The sequence below is a fragment of the Neophocaena asiaeorientalis genome, unplaced genomic scaffold (genome assembly GCF_003031525.2).
Source record: "Neophocaena asiaeorientalis asiaeorientalis breed wild unplaced genomic scaffold, Neophocaena_asiaeorientalis_V1.1 scaffold550, whole genome shotgun sequence".
Lineage (NCBI taxonomy): Eukaryota > Metazoa > Chordata > Mammalia > Artiodactyla > Phocoenidae > Neophocaena > Neophocaena asiaeorientalis.
This window is the reverse complement of record NW_020173396.1, coordinates 2,232,908-2,249,114: the sequence shown is the minus strand read 5'-3', so window position 1 is coordinate 2,249,114 and position 16,207 is coordinate 2,232,908. Positions and strand designations below refer to the sequence as shown.

The window sequence follows — 16,207 nt, the reverse complement described above, 5'->3', positions numbered from 1 at the left end:
GAATAGCTTTATATCTATTAAAGACACAGAATTTATAGTTAAAAATCGTCTTAGAAAGAAAACTACAGGACCAGATGGATTCTACCAAACATTTAAGTAAGAAATAATACCAATTCTATACAAACTCTTCCAGAAAATTGAAAAGGTGGTAACATTTCCTGACTTCTTCTATGAGATCAGCATTATGCAGATACCAAAACAGAGACAGACAAAGACATTACAAGAAAACTACAGAACTACAGATGTAGAAATTTATAACAAAACTTTAGCAATTCAAATCCAGTAACACATAAAAAAGAGAGTAATACTTAATGATCAAGTGAGGTTTATTCTAGGAATGCAAGGTTGCTTTAATATTTGAAAATGAATGTAATGTACCACGTTAGCTGCTATGAAAGATGCCAGAGTTTATATTTTATGATTACATTTATATGAAATTTTAGGTAATGCAAACTGATCTATTGTGAGTGAAAATGATTAGTGATTGGGGACAGAGGAAAGGAGGAGAGATGGGTTGGAGACAGAAGTGATTACAAAGTAGTAGGAGGAAACTTTTCATGATGATGGGTATGTGTATTATCTTGATAGTAGTGATGATTCACAGATATATTCTTATGTCAAAAGTCATCAGATTTACAGCTTGAATATGTGGATATGTGCAGTTTATCATAAGTCAATTATATTGCAACAAATCTTTACTTTTTTTCAATGAAGTATTTTCAGTTTTACTGAAGATAGTGATGTTTTTTAATGTAAGTCACAAGTATATAAAGTCTTAAGTTATTCAGCTGTAAATGTTCCTGCTATGAAACTTTGCAGAAACCTGTCTCACGTTGAGATAGTCTATGGTATTCCAGTGGTATGTGTAAAAGTTGTATATGCATGGTAATTTAATTTTAATACTTCTTAACAACTGATTACTTCTCTGAGAACACATTATAAATTGCAGAAAAATGTAACATTGACTTTTTTTTTAAATAAAGACAAAGAATTCTTTGAAAATTACAACCAATCTCTTGAAAAGTGGTCTCTCTCCCAAGCTGTCACTGGTCTAATAGACACAAGAAGAATAGCTGAAGCTGAAGCCCTCTGCACAAAGGTATTGTTATGGAATTGAGTTTCATGGATTCTTATCCTACTTGGAAAATAACTTCAAAAATAGAATGCACATTATTTAAAGAGCATTTGGTGGTGGTGGTGGTGATGATGATGATAATAATACCCAATATTAACTGAGTACTTACTGTAAGCTAGTTAATACATTTAGTACTTTGTATTTGACCTTCACAACAATCCTATGACATAGGTATTTATTATTATCCCCATTTTTACAAGTGAGAAAACTAAGGCTTAAAGAGGGTAAGTAATTTGCACAGAAGTTCACAGGTAGAAATTGATGGAGTTCCTGTTTGAGCTCACATTTTTCTGACTCTTAAGACTCAAGGTTTTAATAATTTTTTTTTTTTTTGGCACCATTATGGAAGCAGTATTTTCCTTTGATTTCTAGTTACTCTCTTCAGAATGCTATGTTTTCCAGTACCCCTACATTTTTCCAAAGTTCTGAACAATGTAGAATGACTGTGGGGATTGTTAAGTGGGTGACGGGAACTATTGAGTAGTCAGTTTTTACCTACCTGGATTGTAGGCTGTGTGAATAAATTCTTACACCTTGCCTAACCCATAGTAGGGTCTCAGTAAATATTTATTGAATGAACAAATCAGTTTCGTAAACCAACTCAAAAATAATTTAATGAATAAGGGGAGTTTTAAACATCATTTTTTCCTGAAAACATCTGTTTTCATAAATGCTTACCAGGGAGAAGGTGGTGTCTTTCTAGAAATGTTTTTTGAAAGATCAATATAAATTTTACAGAGAGAGAAGAATGGATCTTTGAAGATCCCTTTGGTCCTTGAATTCTCTGAAAATCAGAATAATACATTTTCTCTTTTATTTAAGAAATTCCATCTAGGTTCAGGACAGTTTAGTATAATACAGTGAATGTTTAGTAAGCATAAATTGACAGTTGCTTCGTGCTCCCTCTGACAGAATAAAGGATACTTTTATGAACCTTTCCTTGTCATTTTAATGTCCCAGTCTCTTACTTAGAAGAAAGCAGTCACATTTCAGAAATAAGGACATTTAGGACTATGACCTAATAATAGAAAATAAAGAATTATGTCATTGAGAGACAAGCAATAAAGAAAGAAATGTTTAAAACAATAGTGGAAGGACTTGTTTAGAGAATCTCTTTAACTTCTTCTTGTATGTATATATGTATATACATATATAATATATACACGCACATATACACATATACAACATACACATATTGTGTGTGTGTGTGTATATATATATATATATATATATATATACACACACACACACACAATACATTTATATGTGTGTGTATGTGTTTTAAGGTATAAATAAATGGCCTGGGTAAATGGGTCATTTCTCTTACTCCCAGTGTGTAAGAAGTTTGCGTCTGGAGCTTGTGCTCCGCAACAAGAGAGGCTGCGACAGTGAGAGGCCCGTGCATCACAATGAAGAGTGGCCCCCACTTGCCACAACTAGAGAAAGCCCTCGCACAGAAACAAAGACCCAACACAGCCCAAATAAATAAATTAATTAATTAAAAAAAAAAAAAGTTAAGTTTCTTCCAATAAGGATTAGTTTTAGCTTTCACTGTTAATTTTCTTAGTTCAGCTGTTTATATGTAGTACCTAAATTTTTCAAGATATCACTTAAGAATAAACCAAGTCAAAGGGACATACTAAATCTAAGATTAACAACTTATAAACTACAGTAATAGCATTACTGATTTTAGAGCTTATTTAAGTGTAGAGTTTGGTATTCCCAAGATGTTCAGTGTTCTGTTGACTTTTGCTGTTGTTTACTTTTTAATAAGAAAAGGTTAAAGTCAGGGGTTTTTTTTCAATATGGAGAATAACTTATTGGCCTTTTACATTTAACACTTAAGAACCTGTTTGATGTATTTCTGTTTGGGGTTTGATTTTTAGAATTTAAAAAGTAACCCTGATCAGCCAGCTGTTATCTTACTTTTGAGACAAGTTCAATGTAAACCACTCTTAGAGTCACAAAAACCTCTCCCAGATGCTGTACTTGAAGAGCTGCAAAAAACAGTCATGTCCAACTCAACCTCTGTTCCAGCTTGGCAGGTAAATAAATTCTCTCTTTTCTTATGTGAGTCCTGAATTAAAATGCTTTGTGATATTAAATGAGGTCAGGGGTATGCTACATTTTTGTTTTGCCTTTAGATTCACTGTATATCTCTCATTTTCAGGATTTAAAGGGTATTGTGGTTAGAGAAACTAAAGAAGTTGAATATTCATTTAGGATCTGCTGCTGCACGGCTTCGAAGCTTTTAACATTGTTGATTGTAAATTTTCTCCATTTAAAATAGTGTTGAAAATACTGTCTTTTACATGGGATTGGTGTAAGAGAGCTAAGTGTTACAAACATTTTATGATAAAGTTACCATAATGGTGTTTAACTCTGTCTTTAGAGGGGATGTGTGTAGTTTTTCCTTAGCTACTTTACAGGTAACCTATATCCAAGATTTTAATGGGTTTTTAGCCTTTAGAAATAGTTCTTTTCAGGACTGATGCCTCAATCAATAGACTGTCTGCCCTTTTAGCTGGCTCTGCTTACCACAAGGACAAATACATAATGATCACTGTGTACTTTATTCTAATTGATAGTAAAATACAAAAAGCATATAATTACTTTACTCAATTTGTTATAGTTCTTTCTGTACCACAAGATAGTATCAAGGGACTTTTTGATATAGGTTTTACAGAAGCTTATTTTACTACAGTTCTTCATTGTGATCTTTTGTTATGTCAACAGTTTTGATGTCCTGCTTAAAAAGATTATCTAATGGTGTAAAATAGTTGGATTATGCAAGTTAAGCCACTTTGTTTACTCTAATCCTTGAAGAAATATGGTGCTTTTTTCCCTCTCAGAGTAAATTTGCCATATGAGAGTTAAGATAGTTTAATTCTAAGGTCAACTGGATATTGATGATCTCATGTTCTTTATCAAGGGGAAAAACACCTTGTCAAACTGAAAGGGAAAATTAAAGGATAAATTATACAGTAGGTAAAGTCTTAGAGATAGTATATGTGTTTTCTTTTATACTGTGATATAATTCACAAAGAAAAGAGTGTAAAAATCTTATACTCATTATATGTATGTACCTTTTAAACCACAACCTATATCAAGATATAGAACATTTTCTGCAGCCTAGCTGCCTTCCCCATGCTCTCCCTTTGTGATCGCCCCCTACGTCCAAAAGAAAAGGGGAACACTATTCTGTCTTCTATCACTTCTATCTAATTTTGCCTGTTTTTGAACTTGATATAAATGGAGTATCACTTTGTATCTGGTTTCACTCAACATCACGTCAGTGAAATTCATTTAGTTGTTTCATTTAGTTGAAATTCATGAAGCCATAGTTTTTTTTCATTTATTTTTATGAATATACTGTAAAATATCCCTTTTACTGTTTGGATTACAGTTGACCCTTGAACATAATGGGTTTGAACTGCACGACTGCACAGGTCAACTAATAAGTGGATATTTTTCAATAGTCCATGGTTGGTTCAATCCTCGGAACCATGGATACGGAGGCTGACTATAATTACATCCTTGTTGTTCATGGGTCAACTGTGTTTCCAGGTTTTGGCTATTATGATTAATGGTGCTGTGTCCATTCTGGGATATGCCTTTTGTTGGGTGATAGAGTATGTGTATATTGACTTTAGTAGATTCTGTCAAATGGTTTTTTTAAATGGATGTCCAGTTTACGTTCCCACCAGCAAATTATGAACATTCCAATTGCTGATATTGCCAGATGGTGGTTATTGTTTTCCCTTTCCAAAGGATATGTAGGTAATAGTATCTTGTGGTGGTTTTAACTTGAATTTACCTGATGACAAATGCTGTTGAGCCACTTTTCATATACTTATTGGACCTTTGGATTTCCTCTTTTTAAATTGCCTTTTCTTTACTGTAGTTTTTCATATGCTGTTTTCTTACTGAATTGTTGGAATCATATTTTCTGGATACAGACACATTTGTGGATATCTGTATTGCAAATATTTTCTCACATCTGCACCTTGGCTTAACATTTTCTTAATATTATTTTTTGATGAATAGTTCTTAATCTTAATGAAGTCTAATTTATCATTTTTTAATGGCTAATGCGTTATTGAGGTGTTCTACTCAAGAACTCTTACTCCAAGTTCATGAAGATATTTTTCTGTTTTTCTTTAGAAACTGTTGTTTTACCTTTCACATGTAGGTCTATGATCCATACTGGATTAATTTTTGTGAGTGTTGCAGGGTCAAGGTTCATCTTTTTCCATATGGATGTGTAATTGTCCCAGTACCATCCTTTGAAAAGACCATTATGTCCCCACTAAATTGTAGTGATGCTTTTGTCATAAATCAGGTGACTAGGTCTTTTAAGGCTCCCTGTTCTTTTCCTTCTTTTTCATTGACCTATTTGTTTATTCTTGCTTATAGTTTTATAAGTAGTTTTGATATGTGGAGGTAATATTAAGACCTCCAACTTTCTTGTTTTCCTTCAAGTGTGTCTCAATCACTTTAGGTGTTTTGCATTTACATGTAAATTGTCAATTACCCTTACTCTCCCCGCCAAACAAAAGTCCTACAGAGATCTTGATTGGAATTACATGAATCTATAGTTTAATTTTGGGAGAATTGACAAAGTATTAATGTGTTATATTCCTCCTTGTTTAAGCTCTGAATTTCTCTCAGCAGTGTTTTAAAATTTTTGCAATAGAGGTCTTTTACATTTTTGTGTTAAATTTATTTCCGGGTAGTTGATTTTTTTTGTTGTTCCATTGCAAGTGGTATTTTTTTCTGTATGTTGGTGTCAAACATTTAGAAATACCGTTGATTTTTATATACTGACCTTCCAGAAACCTTGCTAAATTCACTTATTCTTTTGAAATGGTTTTGGGTTTTCTGTATACACAATCACGTCCTTTGCAAATAATGAAGTTTTACTTTTTCTTTCTAATATTTTTATGTTAAATTCTTTTCTTGCCTTATTGCACTATTTATAGAGCCTCAATTACAGTGTTAAGCAGAGTGGTGATAAGGGAACATTCTTGTCTTATTCTCTACCTCAGATAGAAAACATTTGTAATTTCATAATTATAATTTTTGCTTTAGGTTTTTGTAGGTATTTATCAGATTCTAAAATGGCTGTCCAAATTATGTTTCAGATTAAGGAAATTCTTTTCTGAGTTTGTCAAGAGAGATTTGTTTTTTATCATGAATGAGTGGATTTGGGATGGGGGCCATCTATGAGAATGCTTCTTTGTCTTTATTCTGTTAATGTGGTAGATTGCATTGATTTTCAAATGTTAAATGTTACATCTGTAATGTATAAAAAATTATATTGCATTTTGATTTTGTTCCTGACTTGCCATCTTGGGAGACTTTTTAAGGCTTCAGACTGGATGTGGCTGTTGCCAATAGAATGGGCAAGATGGCTACCCCTTTTTTGACCTGTGATTTTTGATTTGGAGGCACAAAATTTATCAATAATTAAATTAAAAATTTAGTTTCATCAAAGTTTATTGAATTTGTTGGAAGTAGACTGTGTACGAAACTAAAATCTCTTGGGTTCTTTTCTCTTGCTGTTCCTCAGTGGCTGGCACACATATATCAGTCCCAAGGAATGATGGGTGCTGCAGAGATGTGTTATAGGAAGAGTCTACAAGTAGCATCCCAACAGGGCAGCTGGAGTGGGAAACTCTCAAGCCTGTTGAGACTAGCACTGCTTGCATTAGAAGTCTGCATGGTAAGATCATGTTATAATTATGATGTGAAAAATTGATTCTTTTATTTTTCTTTAAGATAAAAGCTTTTTACATAGTGATATTCCATTGAGTTCCTATCGTTTCATCACCTTCTAGTGTGGTCTTTTCATAGACTTTGTATTTGGGCTTTTTGATGGACATAAGAGTAACATAACATAAACCTATAGACTCTAGCAGGACACTGTCAGTGTTTAGGGGGAGAAAACAAAGATTGCAATTTTAAAAGTTGAATTATGGCAGAATATACATTTTTGTTTCTTGGTGATTTAAGTTAGAATGAACCCAGCTACTCATCAGTGACAAAGATACCAATAATTAACATTTTAGTCATTTCTTAGTTCAATTTGACATTCTGTAAGGGATTTCTTGTAATTTTTGACTTGATATGTTTTCTGATACCAAGGTAGGTATATTAATCTAGAAGTCATATATACTAGTGTGGAAAACTTTTCAAGATAAATATTTAAGTGGATGCATGGAGGAGCAAACTCCAGAACAGTGTGTATGATATGCTATTCAAGTGTATATGTGTGTGGTATATATTTTTAAGAATATATATCTCTACATCGTGTGTGTGTGTGTGTGTGTGTGTGTGTACATGTGTGCATGCTAATAGGCACATGGAAAGATACAAGAAGATACAAAGGAAATTTAATGGCAGTTATTTTGGAGGATAGTACTTAGGGGTCTTTAAGGGATAGTGGAGGAGAATTTTTCATTTTATATCCTTTGATAGTGTTTGAATTTTTTATCATATGCATGTTATTTCTGTAATTAAAAGATAAAATGTCATTTTTTGTTTTGGAAGAAATTTCCTAGACAGGCCTGAATTAACTCATGCTTTTGCCATAGTAGTCCATTGCCAACGTTATTTACTTGCTTTAACTAGACATTTTGCCAAAGAAATATAAGAATTAGGAAATTTATTCAGCTTTGGTGCTATTACTGTGGAGCACGTTTCAGAGTTCCTTAGGTTGGGGCCATGTTTTGTTCATCTTTGCATCTTTGCTTTACCACTCTGCCTTATATATAGGAGCTCCTCCACCAATGGTTTTTGAATGACTAGACTAATAGTAATGGTAGTCAAATTTGAGATGATTTGGCTGGAAAGAAATGGTGGTTAATGGTAATTCTAGATCACCAAACATTTTGTTTTGTTTGTCTCATATTTATATTTAACAAAAGTCTTTGTGACATTGGCAGTCGGTGGGCTATGGAAGCCACATGTAGCACCTATAAATGCTCTTGAATATGTGAGCTGGAGAAGTCGATACCCTTTTAGTCTAACTTATTATTTGTTAGTTAAATATTATTAGTGATGTGGTTTTTTGTTTGTTTTTTCTTCATGCTGGGAAATTAAATCTGCCCTGAAATAAAATAAAAATAGCAATAATAATAGCAAACATGCAGAACACTTAGCCTGTGCTAGGTTCTGTTACAGTGCTTTATACATATTAACTTCATTAATATTCATAAGAACCTTATTTTACAGATGGGAAAATTAGCTTACAATTTAGTAATACCCAGGTATACCTGCCCCCATTGCCCCACCACTACTACCATCACAAAAGTGTTTTCTATAAGAGCCTTGGTTCTGGTTCTACCAGTTACAGCCTGTGAAAACTTCAGCCAATTAAGCTGTCTAGAGCTCCCCCAACCTTTTTTGGTAATAGTGGAGGTAGTAATACCTACTTAGCCTAGGTATTAGGAATATCAAATGAAGTTAACATTACAAATGCCTTTGTAAACTTTAAAGCACCATCCACATCTAATTTGCTTGTTATAAGATTTGATACCCAGCAATTATTATAAGGTGATGTCATATTTCTCTGGTAAAGAGCTGGCAGTGTGCAGAGGATGGGTATATTAAAATTAGACTGTTTTAAGAGAAGCTATTGTATGTGTAATAATATATGAAAAGGCTATTAAACTGAAAGTTTGCCCTGAGATATTAAATATCAGATTCCAAAGAGAAATATCAGACCAAGATACAGATTTCTGAAGTGTGTAGAAGAGTAACCTATAAGGAAGCTATAAAAGGATTAGAAGAGCAGAGTTGGAGGATTGTGAAGAAATCTCTCTGGAGAAAGCTGTTGCCTCCCCTGTCGTCCCCCTGGCACGTTTCCACACACAGATGCCCACCAGACGAGGAAGGGAGTCTCGCTGCCAGAGAGAGCGAGGCTTTGATGTGTGACCTCTGAGGTCCTGGAGGCACACGTCTAGAAGCACATGGACAGGTATCTGACACATGCCTCTGAAGATTTGGCTCTCCACCTGCTGGGAAGAGTTGCTCATGTTTTGGAAAGTGACTGCATGCTTCTGGGACAGAGTGGTCAGCAGTGGGTGAATCCCAAAAGTGTGTAGGAGTGTATGTTTGGGTACAAGATGCCCTCCATCTTGTGAAGGAGGGTTGCTGCAGCGTGGGGTCAGCAGTGCTCCTAGAGCTTGTTAGGGCCAGGAATGAGTGATGCCAGCTGAGATAGTGGACTGCCATGGGAATTATCTTAGATCCTGACATGTAGAGCCACCTAGAGGAATGATGGGATCTAGCAGAAAGGAAGCTAAAGGTTTCCAGATTGCCATAGCATGTGAGGAGAGTAAGTGGAATAGTTCATTCACCCAGATTAGTGGAACTGCAGCTGAGCAGGACTGCTTCGTGGGTGTGCATCCTATCCTGTGCACCTGCATAGGCCTCCACACTGGGTTTAACGCTCTGCAACTGCCATCTTGAAATTCTTAATCATTTTGTAACAAAGGGCCCTGCATGTTTTTGTTTTTTGGCATTGAGCCCCACAGATTTCATAGCTGGTCCTGCAATAAGAGACTATGCGTAAAGTTGAGAGTCTCTGATAAAGCTAGGGAAAGTCTGGATGAGAAAAAGATCTTTAAAGATCTGTCAGGCCTAAAGAGCATCATCGTATGATGGCATCAGTCAAACTTCTGATATTTCAGTTGGTTCCTGAAACTACAGTTAGTAAGGAAAGGTGGGGGTGTCGGGCGGAGGAGCAGGCCACATGCTGCTCCCTGTAAGCATACCCTAGCTGGGAGCTGAGGAGATGGGAGTGGGATGTAAATATTACCTTTGAATGAAGATTGCCGTATTGAAAAGAGAACATTCTCATTAAGACCGTGTTTGTGAATGGATGTCAGAGTCATGGGACCTACTGTCATTTACATCCTTATTATATGAGGAAAAGTCTCCCTCATATAATAAATTTTAAAAACATAATGGGAGACAAAAATATACTTATTTTTCTAATCACATTGTTTAGTATACCAGTTACATATAGAAACTATTATATCATAATATGGGCTAACCTTACGGAATACTTTATATGAATTCTTGGAATTTAAAGAGTGCATTATAAAAGCAACCAGTTAGAGTTTTGTGTTATTAGTTTTTAAAAATATATTAGGAGTAATTTTATTAGTATGGGCTTTGCCTTACATTCTTTTCCAGATGTACCCAAGGTGCCATTGCTCCCGTCTTTATGGAGAATGCCTCATTATCTGTGATCTCTGTTTTCATATTCATTATCCCTATGGCTTCCTCTTCCTTGGTTACACAAATTACTCTTGCCTGTGCTGAACTCAGAGTTTATTGCTCTAACATTTAAAAAAATAATTTAGTGTTTGAAAGTGACTGTGTATTCACTCATTATATTGACTTTATTAAAATGTGTATTCTAGATACCTGTAATTATGAATTCTTGGTTACAATTTGAGGTTTTCAATGGAAGATTTTAAATACATTTTTTTCCTTACGTAATTCAGTAGAGTGTTCACCATTTTGTTTGCAGTTACTGTTTCTTTGGAACTACTTATCTATGTTATTTCTGAGTCAGTACATACTATAACAAACTAAAGTTTGCAACCTAAGTAATGTATAGCTATCTTAACATTTTCCCCATAAAGTGAAATTCTTAAAATGTTTTTCAGAATTGATGACTTTGATTTATCTCTGATCTGCTTTGCACCTTTCTTCCTATATTGGGATTTTATTAACGTATTTCATTTCAGTCTTTCTTCTCTCCTTAGATAATTTTTGAAATGTGGAACTTATACACTACCAGTTAAAGAATCACGTTAAATTGAGTTTTGTATATTTGGTAGACCAGAGGCTTAGTAATTGATAGATTTCATTCACCCATGTAATAGAATAGTGCATTTTCTTTTAGCAAATATTTTAGTGTTTTTAAAGTGATATCTCCTTTTTGAAACCTTCCTTAATCCCTGTCAGCCTTGTTTTGTAGTTCCATAAGGGCAGGAATCAGATTTTCATCATTTTGTAGAATTTTTATCCCTGTAGCATTTACATGGCAACTTAGACAAGTAGGCAGTCAACAAATAAGAGCTGATAACATTTTTTAAAGTGAACATGTCAGAACTTCCCTGGTGGCACAGTGGTTAAGAATTCACCTGCCAATGCAGGGGACATGGGTTCGATCCCTGGTCCGGAAAGATCCCACATGCTGCAGAGCAACTGAGCCTGTGAGCCACAACTATTGAGTCTGTGTGCCACAACTACTGAAGCCCGTGTGCCTTGAGCCTGTGCTCCGCAACAGGAGAAGCCACCGCAATGAGAAGCCCATGCACCGCAACAAAGAGTAGCCCCTGCTCACTGCAACTAGAGAAAACCCGCATGCAGCAACGAAGACCCAGTGTGGCCAAAAATAAATAAATAGATTTATTTTAAAAATAAATGCGTCAAATGTTTAATGATTTTATATTCATATTTTATTTTTATAGGCTAATATTTCCAGTGATCACTGGCCATCCTTGGTTCAAGAAGCTACAACTGAGGCCTTGAAACTTTGCTTTTGTCCGCTTGCTGTCCTTTTACAAGCTTTGTTACAATTCAAACGCAAAATGGGAGCAAGGTATGAAGAATCTTTGTTCATTTTTTTCTTCAAAGTGTTTCTTCACTTTTAATACTTCTACAAAACAAAGGTTTAGAATTAGTTTAACAAACTTTGATGTTATTCATATATATGTTTCTACTTTGGAAAGGCTGGTTCTAGTAACCCAGTAAGGAAGAAAATAAAGTCTTACTTAAAAAGAGTGATTTGGTACCCAGATATAGAATATGAGAGATTTGCATGACAGCATTTTGAGTGAAGAAGGCCTTGGAATTTTTGCTCTTCACTGTTTTAGGGTGAGCCAACAATGTAAATGTGGATTCTAGAAACAAACAAAACCCAAAAGGCTCAAGTTGAAGGCTAGATTGACATAAATTCCTGCAAGGCAATAAGCTATGAAAAAAAGTAATAAATATTAAAAAGGCAGAGATATTATAAATAATGTGGTTTTTATATCTAGAAAATCTAGAAGCTTCACAGATTTAAATATAAAAATTTTAAGTTATAAAATTTAAATTTTAACAGTCTTTTTATTGGAAGCAGAGATGAGGTCAGAAATAAATTTGAAGAAAATTACTTAAAAGTCATATGGATGAAAAAACAGGCAAGAATATTTTTAAATTCTGAGAATATTTAGCTCTAATGGATATCACACATAATACAAAGCATAAGTGAAACAATGGTTTAGGAGCATATATTACTGAAACAGAATAAGAATTGTAGACATAGAGCTTAACACATATAAATGTGTGGCAAAGGTCACATCAATACCACAAAATAGGAGTGAAGGGAGAGATAAGACCTATGACTAATTAGCAATTCCAGCATCATTTACTGATATTTATTTATTTTTGCCACTTCTTATATGACTAATTTCACCAAGAAATGTTTTAGGCTATAATGTGAACTTCCTAATGAACTCTTTCTGCCGAAGCTCAGTATACATGACTTAGAGAGCCTTAACCCCCAATTGCCTGTAATCTCTGTTAGCACCTCCCATAATTTTTATCACCACCCAAAATCAGCTCAAATAAACATACCGTCTAAGAAAAAGCAGTGTGCTTTACTATGTGATTCCTATGTAAAAGCATCTTCAGGGCATGTTCTTCTTTAGCTCCTACTTCAAACCAGTTGCTACCTACAAAATCTTCCTATTCAGCAGTTCTGAAGTTACCACAATTTGTGTTGTTTCTACCCATATAGAAGTGTTTGGAGCCATAGATGTTAGTAAATTTGGAAAGAAAAAATTAGAACACAACTGTAAATCAGCCTGTTATTACATAGGTTCATGTATTGTACACGTTCTTAAAAATATATACTGAAAGCCTGATATTATACACTTAGCCTCTAGTGTAGATGTTAAATATTTCTTCTTGTTCCACTCTGTATTATCTTTGCATTATTTATTTTCTGTCTACCTTCAAGAGGGATTAGAAGTAGAGTAGTCAGAAGTGCTCATGAAATAGGGGTCGTTTCCCCATTCTATTTGGAAAGAGCCTTAATTTACTTATTTGTAAAATGAGAATAATAGCAGCAACCTACCTTATAAGGTTGTGAATGTTAAATGTGACCATATGAGTAAAACACTTGGCATACTACGTAGCACACAATAAATACTTAGTAAATGTTAACCATTATTACTACCTTTTTCATTACATGGATGAAAAAATTCATGAAGTAATCAGCACGTTGTCTGCAAAAGAATGAGAAAGATAATGTGTGTTTGAGACTAGTATATATAATATCTTATATTAATTTATATGCTTTGGACTGAAAGTAAGTATCTTTTTCCCAGAGAGACACGGCGACTTTTAGAGAGAGTGGTGTATCAGCCTGGGTATCCCAAATCTATTGTTTCAACAGCACGTTGGTACCTTCTGAGACACTTACATGCCAAAAATGACTACGAGCTCATTGATGTAAGGCATTGATTTTATTAAAGTTATTCATCTTGGACCTTTGTTGGGTGAGGGCTAAGGGTTGCTATCCTGTGCATTGTAGGATGTCTAATAGCATCCCTAACCACTCTAACCAATAGATGCCAGTACCATTGTCCTCCTTCCTCCACCCCGCTTATAACAACTGAAAATGTCTTCTAGACATTGCCAAATAATATCTGAGGTGTAACCACCCCTGGTTGGGAACCACTGATTTAACCTGTAGGAAATATATTCTCCTGATGTGCTATGTAGCATAAGAAAAGATAGATGAAGGCTGTGGGTTCTGGTTGTAGTATTTCTTATGACCATTGCAGTGGAGGCAAATAGATAGATAAGATAGGTTTAGAAGTAGCAGAAATTAATGGAATGTTCATATTATCTTTGGAAAGACTATTTTACTTCTTATTGTCTTTTCTGTAAAATTCATATGACAATTTCTACTCCACTTCTTGTGGGATGGGTCTGGTTTCTAAATATATAAACATGTACAGTTGACTCTTGAAGAATGCAGGTTTAAATAAATGGTGTGGGTCCCCTTACACTTGGATTTTTTTCGAGAGTAAATACTACAGTACTACACGATCCTTGATTAGTTGAATCCATGGATACCAAGGAACTGCCTATTTGGGTGGCTGACTATAAGTTATATATGGATTTTTGAGCATATAGAGGGTCTTCATCCCTAATCCACATGTTGTTCAAGGGTTAAATGTATGTGTGTGTGTGTGTATTCTTTTTAAAAAGGTAGAGTCTGTATGACATGTACTGGGTTAAAATTCTTATAACTTCAGCCAAGAGTTTTAAAAACACAATGAAAATTAAGGAGAAGCCTTTTTTAAACACCCCCAGACTTGGGAGATGGAGATAAGTGTCTCCCTCCAGAGCAAGGAATAGGCATGTTTACTGCCAATTCTAAAAGATTCAAGTCTCCTAGGCGCCTAGGCTTAAATCTAAGGTTCCCCTTTTGTCAACCCACTGTGTATGTGGGAAACTATATGCATCCATCCATGTCACCCCTTTGAGACTTAGGAGGGGAACAGATGCAAATATGTTGATACTCATGTCGTTTGCTACACCATGAATGATAAAGACATTTGTCTCTGACCCAGGTGTCCCATCATGAAAGCTAACTTGTTAGCTTACAGATAGAGCAACATCTCGGATCCTTCACAGTGTTTGAAAATGAACAACCAAAAAATGTTTTAGTAATCAAATGATAAACTAAAATGAAAGCTTCTAGTTTGTGGACTTGATGAAACTTATGGAAAGGTTCTTAATAGAGCTTAGAACCCAAGCCTTGATCCTAAGCTGTGGTTTTAAAGGAGAGCAATGTCATTTGAACAATTCTATGCATAAAATGGTCTTTTGGGGTGAGGGTTTAAAGGTGACAGTATTGTAAACCAAAGCCTCCAAACAAAACCTTTAACTTTATGCAGTGGTAACAATCAAAATGTTGACATCTGTACTGTTGAGCATTTGAGTGAATTGTGCTTATCTCTGATGTTAGCTTTGTTAGAACAGTTTATTTCAGCAAAAATGACAGAAAGTTTGCACATAGTCACTTTTTCTTGTGTAGTTTGATATTGCCTGCTGCCCTTTGGCTTACTTGGCTTCTATGACTCTAAATGTAGGTATTGTTAATAAAGAAAATACTAACATTTCCTGTATATAATTTCCCACAGGTGCTGGTAAACAATGCCAAAACTCATGGAGATACAAGAGCACTGGAACTGAATCAGAAATTGTCCTCACAATAACAATGCTTTATTTTATAGTAAACAAGCAAAGAAAAAGCTATTAGAGAGAATGAAACAAAGAATCAAGACTTTTCCCCAAAGCAACATTTAAAAAACTATAGTTATAATCATCCATTCCTTTTTTAAATCTAAAGATGTTTAAGTTCTTAAGCTAGGGGTATAATTTTCCATAAACTCTTAATATAACTTTAATTTGAAAAATATCTTTGATTTTGAGAAGTCTATAATGAAAGGAAAAACCATGGTTCCCTTAGTTGTTCATTAGTTATTTGTAAATCATTATTTTCTCTATCTTGCATGGTTCACCATAGGACTGTTTTTTGGTAATCCCTTACAATAAAGCCTTAATAGCCATTTGCTAAATAATATGCAAAAGGAGATTAGCACAATGCAGAATTGTATTTGTTAAACAACAAATTCAAAGATTTAATTCCTTCTGTGAATTCTAGAGTTCAGCAGACCAACTCATCTAAAATCCAGATAATCTTATAATCTGTTTTACTAGTGGTTCATCTTAGATTCTGTTGAAGAAGCATAATATAAATGTTCGGTGAATCTTAGACTGCTAATGGATATGTTTATGTAATTCAAAACACTCAGGTGTAAGGTTGCATGTAAAACATTAATGAAAAATTTTGGAAAATAATGCTGACAATATTTAACTGATCATGCAGTTCCTTCAATCATGATGAAAAGATGAACTTCCTTAAATAAAAAAAAAAAGAAATGGCTGTTTTGTTTTCTTTATAGTATCGATATCAGGTATAATTTC

General features: G+C 34.4%; 1 protein-coding gene across 6 annotated transcripts in view; it reads left to right on the top strand.

Annotated features, from left to right (window-relative positions):
- Window positions 1-16,158, top strand: part of SKIC3 (SKI3 subunit of superkiller complex) — an 87,915-nt gene extending 71,757 nt beyond the window's left edge. For all 6 annotated transcript variants that reach the window (XM_024746967.1, XM_024746964.1, XM_024746965.1 and 3 more), the window contains 6 exons: window positions 984-1,099; window positions 3,022-3,180; window positions 6,708-6,860; window positions 11,629-11,759; window positions 13,534-13,657; window positions 15,361-16,158. In XM_024746967.1, the coding sequence (XP_024602735.1) occupies window positions 984-1,099; window positions 3,022-3,180; window positions 6,708-6,860; window positions 11,629-11,759; window positions 13,534-13,657; window positions 15,361-15,435 (758 nt within the window). In that variant the 3' untranslated portion in view covers window positions 15,436-16,158. The remainder of the gene's footprint in view (window positions 1-983; window positions 1,100-3,021; window positions 3,181-6,707; window positions 6,861-11,628; window positions 11,760-13,533; window positions 13,658-15,360) is intronic.
- Window positions 16,159-16,207: the final 49 nt, after the last annotated feature.